Below are 19,514 nucleotides of genomic sequence, written 5' to 3'. Positions count from 1 at the left end.
AAATACTCTGTTCACTGAAGAGTAGAACAAACTGTGATATATTCAGGTGAAGGTGAGGAATTTGTTGGAATGGTATTTTCCTTTTGGGCTCCATACTTGTTAAAATGTATAAGCAGTCTCATTATAAAAGCTTGATTTAAAAAAAAAATTAATATCCGAACCCCAGTGCAGACAATATTTCAAATATCTATTAAATTGTTGAGACAAGATGAGGTAATAAACATCTTTATTGTATGAGAAAATGAAAAGTGGAAGTCGAAAAAAAGAAAAAAGGGCAATATTCCTCTAACACTGGAATGAAAAATGGAAAATGTTTTTTAAAAAAAAAATCTGAACCAGAGTAATAAAAGCTTATAAGAAGTTAACAAAACTGAAAGGGACGAAGAAAAAAAATAAACACGACCCTTTCTGGTTATTGTCAAGAGATGTTCCCAAGCCTAATAAGGACAAAGTATCAAAAGAGACTCAAGTAAAACAGACCACATCACATTGCTATTTCTTTTGGAGAGCCCAAATGTAGTTACATGATAATTATTTCCTGGAAAATGTTTGCATATTGGTATTTAGAAATCTGGCAAATGGTAACTGCTGTAAAATCATTATTCCTCTGGCCACCTCAAAAACTTATAACTGTCCATCAGTGGAAAACCAACCTGATTGGGGATCAGTTTTCTCTCATGGACTTTACAGTCTCCTAAACTGCAAAGCTTGAGCTAATGCTCCGGTTCTGATAACTAAGCCCATGCAGTCTATTAGCCTAAACAGGGAAACCTTAAATAAAGTAGCTCTGCTTTCTTGAAGGCTTTGTAGAGAATGTGGTGTGTTACGTTTCATATGCGTTTTCCTTCTTTGTATAGGAAGCTGTGTAGTCTGGGTTGCCTGTGTTTAGTAGTACACCAACGCTTGTCATCTACCCCGAGCACCACAGGGGATCACTGCTGGATCCACATTGTGGAATTGTCACATTTAGGTGTTTCTGGCCTGCTGTGTCACTCTAAGTCTACAATGGAGCTGCCAGCTTACAGCCACAGCAGTTTGTGAAAGGACCAGACTTGTGCTGTGGGGTACTGGACCTGTCTTCATTTCCCTGTATGTGCATGTCTTGAAGCTCCTCCTATATAAAAAGAAAATCTTTCAGGGGCCTTAAAGATCACATATTTTCAACCCCCCTGCTGTGGGCAGGGACGCCTTTCACTAGACCAGGTTGCTCCGAGCCCCATAGCTTCTCAGGGCAACCTGGGCCAGTGCCTCACCCCCCTCACAGGGAAGAGTGTTGGTCACCTGTAAGTCTGTTGCTGAAATCCCACCCAATCCCAGCACTGTTAAACTTTAACTAAAGGAGATGTTACATGGATTGACATGAGCACATCTCTTTAAAGTTTTTCCAGTGTCTGCTATGCTCCATTACACTTCCTGTAAAGCAGATTCATTGCTTTTATCATGAGTAAATACTGAATTACAGCCCATGGCAAGCTGGACCCTGAAAATAACTGAGCTATGCAGAGACAACTTGTTCCTGGAACAATTGCTTCTGACACATCATGGATGAGTGTATCTTGGCTCGTTATGGAGAAACACTGAAGTTGACTTTACAAGGCAGTTTGCACACAGAATGAAGCCTAATTTAAATTTGCTTAATCCTATAATGTAGTATTAACATGATATTTGCTTGCCAAGAGTGTGCATGCCACTTCTGTGTGGGTACCCTCAAGGCACGTTTCTCAAATTGCACAGCTTGTTATTAACTATTTTTAGATGTTTAGGCAAACTTACAAAAACTGACAAATGGTAAAAGCATTCTGTAATGTTCTGTGGAGAACTAGAACTGCTATGTAGATAACAACAGGGAGTCTGGATCTCACATTAAATTAAGATTTGGACTAAGGAACCATCAAGGAGGTTTTGTGCATTTCAGTCCCTACCTCATGGCATGGGGAACGTGAAATTCCTTTGTTGTATCACTTATTCTGATTGCACCTACAGTCAGCATTATCTGTGGCAGGAGATTTAATGTGCATGCTGTAAGAGGCAGTACGTGCTCCAATCAGCTTGAAGTCTCAGGAGATGAGACAGAAAGGAAGAACTTGGTACATTCTTTAAGGCCAGTCAGTGTATGATGTCATTTAGTTTACTGATAGTTCCATTCTGATTTGATTTGGGTATTATTTCCTGGAGTTTTTTTGGTCTGTGGCTATTTTCAATTTCCCTTTGAACAACTGAATACATTATTTATCAAAGGTATTGTGGTTGGAATGCTCTTTCTTCTGACATTTTTTCCTAAGAATATAATTAGATTGCAATTCTGTGCACTGGCAAGCTGCCTGCTGAGCTCTCTGTGTCTCTTCAAGCTTGCTGCGGAGCAGCTCAATCACAGCCTGGCCTCCTTACCCACCATGCCCATGTGCCTCCCCACAGCCTTTCCTTGGGTGGGGGGTTTATGAGGATGGCAGAACGCATTGAAAGAGGAAGCTGAAGGAGGGCAAGAGCTGACATGAAGTCCAAATGCCCTCCCACACATGCTGTGGTGTGCAGGTGGAGGGGTCAGGAGCCAGAAGGCCTGAGGGGAGAGTGGGACTATGCAATGCTGAGGGGTTCTGGTCGTGTGGAGGGTGGAAAGCATGTGGCCACACAGGGTGACTGGTCGTGGTGACCAGCCGTGGGCTGTGCCAGCCCTGTACACCTCAGAGAAGGTGGCTGGAATTGGGGGACTGTGCATCCCACCGTGCCACTGCAGGGCCCCTCAGCATGGCACCAGGGCATGTCAGCATAGTGCTAACATTTGAAAATACTCCTCAATGAAATGCAAGCAGGTCTGTTCAAAAACTCCTGCAAGTAGGAATGTTTCTGAAGGGGTGACTTTCTGCCTTGTTATACCATGCACGTTTTCTAGATTTACACTAGGTGTTTTGTGAGGACTTTAATTTCTTACACTTTAATTTAATGAAAGGGCGTGGGATGAGGCTGAAATTGAGCAGAGGGATGGGTGCACAGAGGAGCCGATTGGCCCGGTGCGCCAAGCAGCGGCTGAGGGAGGGCACGAACGCCATCGCTGCCGGCACTGCCCGGCCCTCGCTGGGTCCCATTACGCCCATGGGCTCCCTCAGGGCTGAACCTGCTGGGAGTCGGCGTGGGGAGGGCTGCACTCCCAGGGAGCGGCTGGACCCGGGGCGAGAACGAGAGAAGAATGAGCGTGTTCAGTTGCAGGCAGTTTTCGCTTGTTTTACTCTCTCCCGGGAGTTTTCTCCCTTGGCCCATGCCGCGTTAGGCCCGTGCCCGGTGCTGCTCTCGCCCTGAGGCGCCCGGGCCGGGCCGGCCTCCCCTCATCGCGGTGACACCGCCTGGGGCCGGGAGCGTGTTGTGGCCTCGGACACGCCTGTGCTTTCCCTGTCATGGGATTAAAAGATCAGGATTGTTCTTTGGGTGTCAGCCTGTGAATCCCGGTGGAGGACACTTCTTCCCTTGCTCACTCGTGGTTCCCAGCGGGCATACGGCTGTTGTCCCCTTTTCAGAGCCTGAGGAGAGGCCTCAGCCTGAAATGCTGCTGGAGTTTTGAACTCCAGCCACTGGTTGTAGTGTCATAACACCTAAATTCCTCTTTTCCCCTTAAAAAAATGTATGGATATGTTTACCAGTTGAATTTTTCTCCTCAAACCTCTACTGCACTGAAATCAGCAATGAAATGTGTTTATATTTGTGATTTAAGTTTGATCAGTAAAATCAATCTTAGGAGATTGGTGGAAAGTTTTCACTGCAATGTGTGCTCTGCTCTGTGATGCAGAGTAGGTACAGTTTGCAATGCAGTGTGAGGTCTTGCTTGGTGTCCTTAATGGGGATGTGGAAGGTGGTAGAACTGTGCTGTGGTCCTGCTTTAGCATGCCTGGCTCTTATTCCTCATAGGGAAAGGTGGAAGGTAAGTTTCAATAGAGGACTTGGGAAAAAACCGACTGCTGAGTCTTGCAGTTTGGAGAAGACCAGGACGTTCCTGAGGTACTTAAAGGCTAGTTTAGTAAGGCTGTTTTAAGGAAAGTACTGATTTTTTGATTTAGATACTTTTTCAGTCTGTGAAATGAACACCAAACATTACATGTCACCAGGAATGTTTACTAAAGGCACCTCAGTCAGTTAAATCAATAATGAATATGTCTGGCAGAACCTGTGTGGTAACATTAAATTTCACCCAAGTTCACTATTTAATAAGGTAGGATAAGGTGAGATTTTGCACAAAGACTTGGTTATGCTAAGGTGAGCATGTGAATAAAAAACAAATACACTAGGAGGACATATTAAACAGTACCTGTGTAATGAACTGTCCTAGTAATTGTGTCACACTTTAAAAGAGCTGAGAGTTTTTGTGTGGAAACGTGTCTTGTTGCCAGCTAGTTGGGAAGGCCTTCACGGAGAAGTGTTACTGTATCCCTGGGGGTCAGATAGATCTTTTTGTAAAGTCTGGGATCAGATTACATGGTACTCAAAAATGTGGCTTTGGAGGAATCAATCGCCCCACAGCTTCTTTTTTAATTGACATTTTATGTCCAGTTGCCAAGCCAATAGTGCAGCTTGACCTAGCACCTAAACTGTAAAAACCTCAAGAGTTACGGCAAAACACGGGGTCAGGGAGGTTTTTTTTTACTGATGTGGTGTCTTGTTCTACATGGGAATTCTAAAATGTGTTTGTTCTGCTGTAATTTCTGCACCTTACACAATAATACATAATGCTTACATGAAATCTGTATGGGAAATGCCTGTCATTCAGCAGGGGCAATTCAGTTAACAGATTTTGCTCTTTGTAGACAAGTTTTTTTCAGATTTTTCACATTTGGGGATGTTGTCTTTAGGTAGTGTGATTGGTATATAACTCACCAAGGCAGTACCTTACAGGTGCTTATTAAAAGAATCTGAATATCGAAGGCCAGAGGGTTATAGGATATGTTTGTTGTTAAGGCCTGATTTGTTTGTTTGTTTGTTTTTGGTCAGAGACAGTGACTGTTCTAATATTTCTTTTTGTCTGAGTGGGAACAGTTCCTAATGAGAAAGAATGAAACAAAGAAATTATGAAATGAGAATTATCTTTTTACACAGCAAGTAATCTCTACTGTGCTGCATTAGCAATGCAGTAGGCTGACCTATCACAGCAGAAGTGAAGGAAGAGAGAGGTCCAGGAAAAAATACCATGCTTCAGCAGGTAATTTTTTCATCTTTGAGTAACACAAAACTTTTACTGGTATCTAGAAGGCCAGCTGATAATTTCAAGAATAAGTATTTTAAAGTATCAAAACCATGTGGGGGAGAATCAGTAGAGGAAGAATACGGGAATGTGAGGCTTCAGGTCACTGAACTTAAGGGAACCAACAGAGAAGATAAGGACATTTCAGAAACCCTAAATGGCTTGTTTGACTTGACTTTAGAGAATGGAAAGATAAGAAAATGTACTCTGCAGAGGTGCTGCTTGATTGCTAGCTTTGCATGTTATAAAAATAGGACACTTTTCAGACATAGAAAAGGACAAGTTGACTTAAATTGTAATGAATCACTGAAACTGGGCTATATTTATTTGAGAATTCTGAATATAGTTATGTGTGAAGTGATGAAGCTGCTAAAGAATAATGCTCAGTTTATCATTAAACCTAGCTGTTACACTTGGAGATTGAACTGCAGGAAATAACTCCGTTTGGGTTTTTGTTGGTTTTTTTTTTTTTTTAATGACTAAGTGAAGTCCTTGGAATGATAAGCTGGTGAATCTAACAAAAAAAAGTAGCCAATGGAAGAATGACTGCCTTGAATGTGGCATGCATAGCTTCTGCAAAAAAACTCCAAATTAGGTAAACAGATCTTTGACCTTTCTTAGAATCAGTAAATGTTTTTGTGGATTTTATGAGAAGATTGCTGGTCAAAAAACATGATGTATATGAGTGGCAGTTAAATGTGTTCAGCTCTGTGAGAGAAAATCTAAGATCCAGAGTTCAGAATTGGGTCTGCATTAATCCTGTGTCTGCACAGGGGGTAACTGAAGTTGAGCTGAAAGTTTGGTACTTAAAATATGTAAGTTTGGTACTCAGTATAAAACAGTTGTTTGATACATATTTGAAGTGATTGCATTTATTTATTTTGGCTTTTTGTTATGTCTTAGCTGAAGATTCAAAAATACACTGAAGTCAAGTAGAAAATCCTGTGAACACAATGTTTTAGTATTAAACGAGGGCACATAGCATCTTCTTTGACAGATTAAATAGTAGGTTTCAGTTTCGGTATAGGCAATGAGCTGAAGCTTGATGAAGTGAGAGGAATTTTAGTTCATTATTGTGGCAGCAATGAAGTCTTGTCAAAAGAAGAAGGATTTCTGTTTGGACCTCGCTGCCACTGTGTATCAGTGCTGCTCTTGGTTGGAAAGAAACTGAAGGTACTGTTATGTCAGTTAGCAAATGAGGGTAATAAGCTGTGAGCAACTCTGACATGACAGATGATTTGCATCAGAAAGGCTACAGAAACGTGTTAGCAAACCTGATAGTTTAAGATATGGGGAGTATTAGACTCTATCTGCTTAAGGAACAGATTTTCAGAGGAGACGATAATGTCTTGCTTCTTGTCTTCTGTGTTCCTTGCACCCAGATTTCAGTGGACTGATTTCCTATTGGTTCTTGTACATCAGCAGAAATCATGGGGTTTTGAATAATAATGCATTTTATATATTCTTGAAAATGAAAGGTTTTTTTTTTTAGTGGAATAGAATGAAAGGGTTGTGGTTTTTCAGTAGAATAGCCACTAAAGGGTAACTTGTAAAACTGAAGAGAAAAAACAATGGAGTTTTTAAAAATGTGCATCTATCTTGTTTGAAATGCTTCTCAGTGCTAGGTGTTTGTATGCTTAACCAACCTGAACAGACTGCAGACTGTAAGTGAGCCTGATTTGATGCACATCCTTCCGATTACGGTGTGATTTTGCTGACACTTAGGAGTTATGAAATACCCTAATATGTTATTATGCTTTAAGAAGACTAACTGGGCAATGTTTTTACGAAACTAGAAATACTCTTGGTCCTTTAGGGAAGTGTCGGTCATTAACAACTCAGGTACTGTTTACATTGTCGTAAGGTGTGTTGGAATGCTAACCTTGGAGCTGGTTTCTTAATCACCATTCATTTGATGCGGTCACTCACACTTCGTTGTTTGTATATTTGTTTCTTCCCCTCAGACCTTACTGCTCGTTTAACGAGCTTTTCCTTTTCCAATCTACTGCTGTGTACTTTGTAACGGGGCCTTGTGTGTGTGTCCACAGTGAAGGGGAGTCAGAAGTGTGAGTTGAACTGCCGGGCCATTGGCTACCGCTTCTATGTGCGCCAGGCGGAGACGGTGATCGACGGCACCCCCTGCGACCCCAACGGGACCGCCATCTGTGTGGCAGGGCAGTGCAAGGTAAGGCAGGGGCTGCCAAGGCTGCCTTGAGGCGGCTGAAACCTGTGCAATGCTGTCTTAAACTTACTTCTTTTTATTTTATTAAAGTAGATGTGAAAAACATTAACTTTTATTATTACAGGTTGGTTTTTTTCCGTAACTAACATTTCTGTTTACTGAGAACAAACTATGGAATGCTGAAGGGATGGATTCAGGAGGTGTTTTAGCCACTATTAAGGTGACTGCCAGTGAGCTGTTTCCACATACTTGACTTTCTACAGAAGAGGTTCTTAGAACAAAAAGATTGAAAGCTTAAATAAGAAAGAAATGCAGTATGTTTCTTTGATTCAGTTTTAGAGTGGAGATGTTTTTCAGAGTCTGCAACAGAATGGTTTCTTTTGATTTCTTTAGAGCTGCTGCTAGTCTAACTTGTCTGATTGGGCCACATTTGCCTCAGGTTTTACTGGCTCTCCATTTACTCAGCAGAGAAGTTCTTCTCTTAGAAGACACTTGAGTGAATGGTTACTGTTCGTGGGTTCAGAAGGAGCTGCTGTGTTGACTTTTTGCAGTCTGCTGTGTAGACTCCCTTTCAAATGAATAAATACACTTTTTGCAATTTTAAACAAAATGTTACAGTTTTTTGAAAAAAAAAGTTGGTAATCTTTCAAGTAAGGTTAGTGAAAGAAATAAATTCCTAGCGAGGGGCATTTGTCACTTGGCTGATGTTTCCTACATATGTTGGCAAAAGATGCAGAAGTGGCTCAGATGTGACTCATGAACTCAAATAGTGAAAGGTCAAGTTCAGTTTAAGTAGTTGGTTTGCCAGGGGAAATCACTGATGAACACAACCTTGTCTTTGGCATGTCCCGATTCCTCTTACTTGTGCACATGTGGACAATGCCACGTTTGTTCCTGTTCTGTGTTTCTTAGTGCGAGCAAAGCCATAGCTTTGAATTTTCTTTGTACATGATAGATCTGGGTGAAGTTGATTGTGCTTTAAAGCTTCCCTTGATCTCAGACCAATTCAGAAAGCGCCAGAAATTTGTTTTAGTTTTAGTTCTGATCTGTGACCCAGAAAACTGATAATTGAGTTGTGTCTAACAAATATGTGGTCTCTATCACCCTCTGTTGGACATTTTTTTGCATTACCAGAACAATAATATCCTGGTGTTACAAGCCATTATCTATTTTGTTCCCAGGACCATTGGTTTTGGTTAGTATTTTCAGCTTACGTTATTCTTAGGAAAAAAAAAAAAGATGGAAAATGCTGCTATAATAAAAATTACTTAGAAGTATAGTAGGAGATGAAATAGTCCTTTAAAAAAACTTAAAAAGTTAGAAAACCCAACAAATTAGGGTATTTCATCATAAGAACATGTTGTCTGTGACATTGTAATAAATGGCACATATAATAGTGCAAGTACTACAAAAAGAGCTCACTTGTCATTGATATGATTGTGTATTTCCTGATCTAGATTAGACTGAATCCTGATGAAATTAAAAATTCCTAAATGAATTAAATACTTTAAAAATAAAACTAGGCAAAGTAGGAAGAATGGTGTGATATTCTACCTATGCAGAAGAAAGAAGTTAGAACAATGATCTTGATAATCAGTTGTGTTATTTCTGTGTAAGTTTGGTTTTCTGCACACTTGAACAATATTATTTCTGATGGATTTTGTTAAGTGAACATATGTTTTCACTGACAGTCTTACTGAGTTCCACTTTTGTTTTTCAATAGTTTTTATTTAGTGCCACAGCTAGTTATTGCTAATACATATGCTTTGAATATGTTTCAGTATTACTGAGTATGTGGGTTTTTTTTAATACATTTGCTACTCCTCTTCTAATCTTACATTTGTTAAATTAGAGTCACTACGAATGGGACTTCCTTCAACTTGCTATTTAAACAGACACTTCTGACTTCTTCCTTCAAGATATTTTTTTCTTATTTTGTTTAAAATGAGTATATCCTTATATTTCTTCTGGAGACAGTGGATTGGTCCTACTCAGTAACTTTTAAGCTTAGAAGAAAAATGCAAGGAGAATACTGAGGAGACTTTATAAGCAAGCTGTGAGAAAAGAATGTTCTTAATAATTTTGATCTTGCCCATAGATTAGGAAATGTACCTCTAGGGCAGCACGTTGCATGTGGTTTTGCACGTGTCTAGGACACTCCCACTAGCAGAAGTCTTCCCGGTACCTGGGCAGGTGTGAGTACCGACTCAAGGTAGTTTGGGAGACAGAAAGTTCTTTGGGAGCTGTGAAACGAATTGGCTTTGCAGAGATGTTGGTTACCACGTGGGGGCGCGCTTTACAAAAGGATCATGTAGCATTTCGCCCAAAATTCTGTTTGGGTGGGAACTGTAGATACCTCTTAAAGGTATCTGAAACAACTATTTTCTGTCTCCTGATTTTTATATTACATTTTCTCTTGCATTGTGGTTTGTTTTCATCTTCCAGTTAACTTCTGAAATTAACTGAAAAATATCTAAGCAGTTTTAAAATGCACGCTGTGAGTAACTTCAGTAGCAAAATAATTGGTAATAGATATTTTACTTGCTTAAAAAAAAAAGAGTGCATCAGATACTGAAAACTAGCAAACTTTCTAGGGAGGTAAGTTGTGTCAGCTATAGGAAGCACAGCCAACCATGCTAAATCTCCATCAGAAAAAAATGATGAGGCAAGGAGCTCCTATTTGGAACTGTGCTGAAGTTTGCTAGTGTCCAGGTAAGAGAACTGTAGGTGACATTGTTGTTTTAAGTTAGGGAACTTTTAATGGCTGTAGGATCAGAGGTGACAGATCAGGATGATGAGAAGTGTGTACTTTCAATAAGTTAGGGTTATTCTCATGACTGATACATGTTGAAATATAGAGTAGTCCTATGGTTGTCTTGTAAGGTTATAGAAGCTGTTTTCTGTAGGAACCTCAGCTTACTTGTGCCATGTTGATTGCTTACATTGAAAAAAGGTCTGGGGTAGATTCGGAGTTTTTCTGTGTGTGCTTTCTTAAAATTGGAGCCAGACTTCTCTGTCCTCTTGTGTTTACTTTGTAGGCTCTTCTGTGTGAGTACTCTGTACTGTACTAGCTTCTGTGAAGCTTTCCTCTTTTTTCCTTTGGCATTATTGTGTTCTTTTTAAATCACTAATAATATAAGGAAGAACCTGATCTCTAGATTAACAAAGCAGAAGCAATGGCACATAGATACCTATATCTGTCCTTCACCTGATTTACAGAAAATGTTGGTGGTTGCTTGTTCATCCTGCTTGGTTGTATTGAAAGGGGGTGTATTCTTCACTGAACAGGAACTTTGTAATGCTTTCTGTCATGAGATTGAAAGAATTTGAAAGCAGCCTGAGAAACTGTACCCAGTGAAACATGGTCTGTGCACCAGGGGCGTGCTCTGGCTTTCAGTTCTTTGGTGTTAGCATTGCTGTTTGGTACTGGGGAGCACAAAGGCGAGTGACAAGTGGTGCCAGGTACTGTTTGTATTTGAGAAGGACCAGTGTGAGGAACTGTTTCTAGTTACTTGATCTTACCCTAAAAGTTGGCCTCGAAACAGGGAATAGCTTACACTGTTTATATGATGGGATGTTGAGAAGGTGCATTCTGCTGGGAATTGTCACCAAGGCTTTCCCCAGCATATGACTGCACAAAGGATATGCTCTGTAAAAGTGGGAAGTCAGATCATGGAGCCTATGACTTTCAGATGCTGAAATGCATTGTAGAATCAAATAAGAATTAAATCTCTTGTTTGTTCATATTCAAGGCTTGCTTTTGTCTTACTGTTTTGTTTGGTTTTTATCAATAGTTGCTGAGGACACAGTGGTTTGAGCTCAAGACCTTTTTTACAGATAGGTGGGATGCATTCAAAGAAGCTCATATTGTGTATGTAGCCTCTGTTGAAGGCCTTTTCGTTCAAGGAAAAATGGTTGCTCTCTAAAATATACCACAGATGTGAAAAACTATGGTTACAATAGAATGTGCTCTCCTTCTTTCTGCTTTTTCATAGATACCATTGTAATTTCTTGGCTCTTGGAAATAGGACTCTTCATTGTTTCTCTTCATAATGACTTGCTAATGCCAAGCTCTGCATTGGGAAACACCTGCCAGGCATTAATAAGGTGTTAATGGAAGAAACAGGTTCCTGGGAGCTAAGAAATAACTGCTTGTTGCCACTTCTTCCCTTCGTTTGAATAGTTTTCGTTAAATGTTTTACAGAGTGAATCTCTGTGAGATTTCTTGTCCTCACTCTCTGTAAAGTCTTTTATCCTTCTTCCATTTATAAAGCAACACTAAATTTTTTGGGTGTATGATCTTTGACCATGACCTAACTTGTTTCTGATACCTGATACACAGGAGGGGCAACCACTGCACCTAAAAACAGTGAAAGGATAACTTTGCTGCCTTTGAACAGAGCTGAAACTGATGTGAAATCTGGTGATAGGTGGTTGTGAGTAGCAAACATTCAAGTTCAAACAAAATGATTAAGCACTGGATCTGTATATTTGTTCTTTTCCCATTGTCTATCAGCCTCTAGTTCTGAAAAAGACCTCATAATCCAAAGGATGGAGCTCCTCACTCTTCCGTGGAGCTGCTGTCTGAATCTATAGTTCTGCATCTTTCATTTTGCTATAAATGACCCAGTAAAACAGATGTCGTCAGGATCAGATGTTGCTTACAATGACATTTAACATTGAAAAAACACCAAAAAAAACCCCAAACCAACCTAAAATGGTATTATGAAATATCTTCATTCTAAAATTTTATTTTATTTACTTTATATTAAAACCAAAGTATTTTATTTATTTTAAATGTGCTACATAGCGTGTTGCTTGGAAAATGTTTGTTTTGCTTCAGTTTGAAGCAAAACTTGGTGCGGAAGTGTGGCATAGAATGGCTAATCCATATTCTGATTATCTCTCTGCTCTACTCTCTGTCTCTGTTCTCCTGTCAGATGTGGTCAGTAATGTCTAACCCGCCTGTAGGAAGCACCTTGAGATATATATGAGCGAAGTAAGGGAGTTTTGTGTACCTTTATTTTGTTCTTATTTCTGCACTTTTTAAAACAATTATTTTTCACGTTTGAATGTCTTTATGAAAGGGTAGAATGTAATTCTTATCTGCAGTATGCCTTTGTCGTCATAGATTGGCTGACAGTGTTAGAAAATACATACCAGCTTTGAGCTTAATTGTGTCACTACAAAAGTTGTTCTGAATGCAAATGCTGTTATCTCTAGTGATTAAGTGACACAGTTAGGGAATCTAATTATACTTGAGGTACGCATCTCTTTGAACTAGTTTGAAAATTATATATTTAAAACAAACCCAAAGGAAACCTAAAAAAAAAAAATCTTAAATTTTCAAGAATGCTGGGGGATAGCAATGGAGTAGAAAATGAAACAGTGCATGTTGTTGGGCCTTGTTTTTTTCCCTGATTAAACAGTTTGATGTATGTCAGGTTGGAAGTAAAGCTGGGCTTGTTTATCAATAGTTAATTATTCCCTAGTTTGGAATAATCAAATGATCACTCCAGTTTAGTTTTAAAGAAACAAGATACAGTCCTGTGGTGTACTGGTATAAAAGGGTGCTGGGAGTGTTTATGAAGAAACATTCAGTAACACACCAGTCCCTTCACATGGTTGTTCATAAAGAAACCTGAACTCATGATCACTGCTTTTCCTTCTGAAATACTGGGTTTCCATGATGGGGAAATTAAGTGTAGACAAGAAAAAAGGAGTTTGGATAAAAATAGAAAATAAATGTGATCTCAGCTATTCCTTTTTCTCAATCCCTTGCCAAAGTATTCAAGAATGCACTCTAACAAAACAAGTTATGGTAGCCCATAGTAAGATTGCAGCACTGTCCAGCATTCACAAAAGAGGAAACCAGTGAAGAGCTGTGTACCCTGTATCATGGTTGAGGTGAAGGGTCTGATGTCATGTCTCCTATGAAGAAATTACTAAGTTATGGTTAATACCTTTTAAGTGACCAATAGAACCAAACCTGTTTTGTTTTATATTACAGCAGTTCAAAGAAAAAAAAAAAACCACCAAGAAATTTCAACCAATTGAAATACATTTGATTTCAATGAATGTATGGGAAAGCAGTTGTAAAAGAGAGTCATGTAGCTAGTGCAAGACCCCTCTTCTGAGGTTAAATAGCAAAAGGAAACAAAGTAATTTAGATTTTATTGTAAAGAAAAAAGAGGGGTACAGCAGAAGTAATGTTGTGAAATGCACATTTAAGGGATCTGTTAAACACCTGGACAAGCAAGCAGTGGAGAGAAAGCTATTAAGAATGGGACCGGCTGCATAAGTATTCATTATTGTTCTCCTGTTAGGATAGGGGTGAAAACTGCAATTATTCCTGAAGTATAAATGATCCCTTTTGCTTTTAATTGGCTGAATTCTATTTCTCGTGCTAGAAATGTTCAAGCCATTTGACTTTCAGCATCCCATTGTGGTGATTGGCTTGGGACTTCCAAAAATGGCTTATAGATTCCTCTCTGCAGAATGCTTAAAAAGATCCTGGCACCTTGGTTAGATGCCTGAAAGTAGAGATTGCCAGCAGACCCCCTCAGACAGGTATTAACAAAAGAGCATCTGATTTTGGCTTACTGTCTATGTGTTCTATGGCAGTAGAGGCTCTGAGTGGGCAGCATCAGTTTTGTACCATTGTCCCAGGAAAATTCTGGAAGGAGGAACTTGTGTAGTGCAGGGGCAGTGTTACGTTATGCACAAAAATGAAAATGGAGAAGCTGCTCTTGAATTTGTTGTTGTTCGGTAATGTTTATACTAGAAGAGTGTAATTGGAAACAGTCACAAGTTATTGTATCATGATAATCATAAGAAAAGCAAGGGGAATAAAAAAAGAATTGCACAGTATTAGAGCAAACTTGTATGGTATCACATATTTCATGAGAATTCTCATTTGGTTGTGTGCTTTCTCTCTCTTTGCTTGCATGGTGTCTGTTACTAAATTTAACCTGCAGGAGGGTTGGAATGTGCAGTAAAACTTAAAGTTATTATACATAAAAAAAAGACATATGTATGCTAGAGACAGCTTATTAGCAGGTTGATGTGTTCGCATAGCAGGTGGGGTCATGAAGTAGAAGGGAGGCTGTTTATGAACATTTGTGGGGAAAAATAAAGGCTTGCATGTGTGAGGATTTATGAGGTGAGTGCTAAAACAATAATTGAAACAATAAATGGAATTAGTATTTCATTTTAATTTGATTTGTTTTGTTGCTTTCTCTGTCACTTTCAATCCATGCTGCCTCCTGTGATGTCCGTGGTCTGGAGATCAGGCTTTTTTCTTTGTTTGCAGTTGTGCTCCCTTGTGCTAGCAAAGTGTTAGCAATTATGCTGTGTTGACCAGTGGTATTTCAGGCCTCATCTAAAAGTCAGAGTTCTTAGAAATACAGTATGGAAGTGTATTTATTGCTAAAGGTTTGTTCATCTCCTTTTTTTTTTTTTTTTTGAAATACTCTTATACCACTTGGTGACAGGTGAGTATTGGTAATACTTTATTATTGTTACTACTGATAAGTCACTGATTAGATGAAAATTTTATTACAGTGCAGTCATTTCAGGAACTTCAGAATTTAGGCACTAGGATTTTTTCTTTGTTAATTATAATAAACTATCAGAAGCCAGTAATCCAGAGGTCTTTGTGAAAATAGAGGAATTTTTAGGAAGCAATGAAAATGCAGCAAAATACTGTCTGACCTAAGCTGATTTTTACTAAGGAGCCAAAGAGTAAGTTAATGCTTAATTTTGTTTTGATGACTTTTAGGAGCAAATTGAAAATGCTAATAACTGTAACAGAATATTCCAAAATACCTATTATTTAGTCAGGAAACTGGAACAGCAATCTTGGAAATCTACAGGAAATTAAGTATTTAGGCTTTGTTTTCATTTAACTACATTATAATATTACTTTAGAGCCTGGAAGGGGTCCAGTGTGTTTTTAGGCACTTCTATTAAAGCAAAGATTACAATTTTGATAGAGCGAGATAGGCAAATTTGTCACATGAATAAATAAATCCTTGGGAAGAAGGATCTAGTTCTGTGTATGCATCTATTATTCTTTTTATGCAGCACCTGCACACACAGATATAGATGCACCCAGACCAAATAGCTGAGGAGCTGTTCTTTCTTAAAATATGCTTGAAGTATTGACTTACTGTGTTAAACCAAAGCTGTGATAAAACTAACTCTTGAGTTAGGAAGGTGCCATTGTGTCACTGTCTGATGGAGAGATTGAGTCCCTGGGCTAAGTAGAGTGGCTACTTCCAAGACCTGCTATGGATGCAGATCCCTATTCCAGCCAAAGTAGCTGGGCTGTTCTGCAGTGGATTTCCTGTGGGACCTTGGATATTTCATTTAAACTCTGGTTGTTGTTAGTCTAGCACTGTGCAAAGGTACTGAGTGTCTGCTGGGAGTGCAGTCGAGACCCAGAAGCTGTTTTTTGGACTCTGTAGCCCTGTTAAGAACCAATTTTTTTTAACCAAGGTGTGAAGCCCAGTAGTTTTGTGACCTCCTTCCCTTGGGCGGCTTGCTGGGAACTGGTTCTCATCTCTTCCATATGATGCATCTTTGTCCCAAATGTGCTTTTAATGCCCAGATTCTCCATCTCAAAATGGAAATGATGTGGCAAATCCTTGTTTCATAGGATTAATGGGATTTTTGTGTCCTAATGGTAGTGGAATGTACTTAAGACTGAATTAACAGCAGAGTGTTGTCCTTCACTGTAACAAGCTGGTGTTTGTGTAATTTCTATATGTTTTGACCATATTCATCTGCAGAAAGTTGTGTTTTGCCTTTCAGCCAAACAAAGGTGTGGGAGAGTATTCTCAGGGAGAGCAAGAATCTGAGTCTTAACCCTTTGCTGAGACCAGAGTTTCAATTTTGATGCAGCAGCTCATGTTTACAAGATGTTTAAAAGATGTTTACAAGATACAATTTAATTTCACAGAAGTCTAATCAGAGCTCCCTTCAGTTTAAATTTCACATTGGTCAAGCTTTCACATAAGGGTTTTGAGCTTTTCTCAAAAGTTCAGAATAAAAAAGTATCCTGGATGCCATCTGGTATCACCTCAGTCTGTGAAATTTAGTAAGATCAGAGATGGTAAAATGGTGTACAGCTAGATCAAAATGAGCTTGTTCAAACTTGGTTGAAATAGAATTTTTAACAGAACCTGAAATCAGCCAGATTTTCATATGGCTTCACACTGAAACTGCCTCTACAGTTCTTTCTGTTTTCTCCCTACAATTGTCAGGATGTCTAATTTTTGAAGTCTTACAGACTGGAGTCAAATGAATGTAGGATCATTTAGTTTTTCATTTAAAGTAATGTAATTTTCCAGCTTCCATGTTTGCTGAGAGAAATCACAAACTGTGACAAGATCATACACTTAATTGCTCAGACTTCACAAAACCAGTGAGGCGAGCTCATAACCTTCTTAAAAGGTCTATTGATTTGCAAGCCTGTGCCCTATTTTGGCATCTCAGACATTTTATTATTGCAACAACAGATTTTTCCCATTTCCAGAAATAATGTCAAAACTTGAACAAAACAGAAACGTGATGGTATTACGTAAGACTGACATATTTAATCCTTTTTATGGCCACAGGCTTCTCTGCAGTCACAGGAATATACCATGTTCTTGCCGATGAGGAAGCAATCCGGTTTTCTGGGGTTCTGGCAAGATGGTGTCTTTGAACAAGAGCATTTATACCTTGCTCAGTGGAGTCATCAAAATGCTTGTGAATAACTTCCTGTTCCCTCTTTGTAACACAGACACCCGATCTGTTCAAAGCCTCTTGTAAAAACCTTCTTGAGAACATGCATTAAACTAGATCAATTTTATTTTTAAAGTATGGTAAATGTATCAATAATGTTTGCCACATGACATTGCTGGCTTCTAGTTTGAAGCAGCTTAATGTGGCATCTAAGTGCATTTCATGAATTGAAAACTTTCAAGGTTAAAGTTGTGTCCACAGTCAAGTGATCCTAATAGTTCACTGGGAGTGATTTAGTATCGTTTGGCTTGTGTGTAGTTTTTACAAGTCCTGTGAAGTAGAAATCAGAAACATACATATACATGTATCTCATAACAAGGAGAGGTAAATTTGAAACAAAAATGTGTTTTCTTCTATAAAATACAAAATGTTTTTATAGACATTGCCTTTTCCTTTCCATACTAGAGCTGTGCCTATAATTGTAATAACTGTTGCGTGCCAGGCTGTTGACCTTGCAGAAATCAGAAATGTCAGACTTGTTGGTTACTGATATTGGACTGTTGGTGATGCTATTTATATGTAGTCTGGCTTATTCTTATCAAGGTCATGGACACACAAGGAACTGTGGTGACAGAGGTGGGAACATGCAGATCAGTTTGGTTCCTGTGTAAATATGAAAAATATCTGCCGAATTCTAGTGAGCAACTTAAGAAACTAGTTGTGACTAAAAGCAATCCTCTAGTCCCAAACGTTTCTGTGACAGAGGCACTTTCTTTCCCTTCCTGTTCATATTTATTCCCTGTATCCCAAGCTGTTTTCTGTAGAGGGGTGTGAGCCTTTACACACAAGTATAATGGATTTCTGTTGATGTTTCAAGTGTGCCTTGGTGGTATCTTACAAAATGTAAAGTGGAAGAATTGCTTAGCAAAACATTTTTGAAGGGGACTAAGTTCCTGCTGTGGTGTTAAATACATGTTCTTGCAAAGCAGATACTTCTTCTTCAACATCATTTTGACATAAGATTCTAGTAAGTGAATGTAGTCCTGCTTTCCTAAAAGGCTGTTTCCCACCATATCTGCATGACTGATTTGTACCCTTTAGCACACACACAGTTTTACCCAGTTTAGTAGAGTGGAAAGTATGATGAAAAGAAGAATTGGAATTCTTTAGTTGTAACTTATTTGGTGCTTCTGTTGATGATATTCAGAGCAGAACCAAATCTAGACAGTTCTGCCATGGATTTGCAGTCACACAGGTAAGAAATAGCTTTCTGTGGAGGAGATAATGGGGGACTTTGAAGTCTTACACAGCTTGGGTAGTATGAGAAGGAAACGTTTGTTTCACACACCTGTGCAGTATGTGCAGTACAGCAAATGTCTTGAAGAAAACATGGCTTTAAATCAACTGCTATTTGCTAAGGTTTTAAAGTACTTAGGGGTTGGATGTAAGACTACATTATTGCAGATTACCCAGAAAACAGTAACCACCTGTGACTATGATGCTTGTTCATGTCAAGTAGGAAATAATGCAGCCTGGAATTGCTGCAGCTAGAGACTCAAGATAATAGGTTTGCCTTCCGTTTGCTGTGGGTGAAGGGTTATATAATTACCGTGGTTCTGCTCCTCTGTATTAACATTACATTTCAGTAACTAGCTGTAGCTTGAGTATTGATTTTACTCTTGCTAAAAAATGAAATTTCCTAAAAGAAATCAACCCTTTGAAAAAATGTAATTTTTTAGAATAGCGCTCTTAATTTTTCCTGGAGCTTTCATGATCTAAAACAACATGAATAAGAGGCAGTGACACTGTTCCCTTGAGGAACAAAGGTAGCTGAGAGAGGGAAATTGAGTAAACATATTAGAAGAGAATCCAGGTCTGCATCTCAACAAATTCTCTAGCAAATTGATCTATTTTTAGCAATTTCATTGCTGCTGAAATCTACTTTAGACTAAAATTAATTAGTTCCATTAACTTCCATGCTGGAGCTTGAGATAGTGACCTTATGAAGAGCAACAGAAAGATAGCCTGGACCTCTGATTTCTCCAGCTGGTCCATCAGGATTCAGGAAGCCTTTTCTGTTGTTCCTGAGGAAGTTGTCCTTCAGTAAGAATACTCCGGGCAACACATTGATAACACTGGAAAAGTATCTTGTTTTGGTCAGGTTTTTTTCTTTTTTTTTTTTCCTTTTGGGATGCATTTAATGGCAGATTGTTTCCTTCTTGGCAGCTTCTTTGGAAGCAGGCAAATTTTTAGAGTGATGGATGTCTCTCTGCTGAAGAGAACATTATTTTAGGGGGAAACAGCGAGTTTCTTGGAGCTACCAGTAATTCTGTAAAAGTGAATAAATTTTATTAACTCTTTGAATTCAATGCAATAAAC

The 19,514-nt window shown here is 39.0% G+C and overlaps 1 protein-coding gene across 2 annotated transcripts in view; it reads left to right on the top strand.

The window, feature by feature from the left end:
* THSD4 (thrombospondin type 1 domain containing 4) overlaps nucleotides 1-19,514 on the top strand; it is a 243,018-nt gene that overhangs the window by 104,027 nt on the left and 119,477 nt on the right. For both annotated transcript variants that reach the window (XM_039557612.1, XM_039557613.1), the window contains exon 7: nucleotides 7,273-7,409. In XM_039557612.1, the coding sequence (XP_039413546.1) occupies nucleotides 7,273-7,409 (137 nt within the window). The remainder of the gene's footprint in view (nucleotides 1-7,272; nucleotides 7,410-19,514) is intronic.

Source organism: Corvus cornix, chromosome 10 (genome assembly GCF_000738735.6).
Source record: "Corvus cornix cornix isolate S_Up_H32 chromosome 10, ASM73873v5, whole genome shotgun sequence".
Taxonomy (NCBI): domain Eukaryota; kingdom Metazoa; phylum Chordata; class Aves; order Passeriformes; family Corvidae; genus Corvus; species Corvus cornix.
The sequence above is the reverse complement of the archived record's forward strand: the minus strand, read 5'-3'. Positions and strand labels throughout refer to the sequence as shown.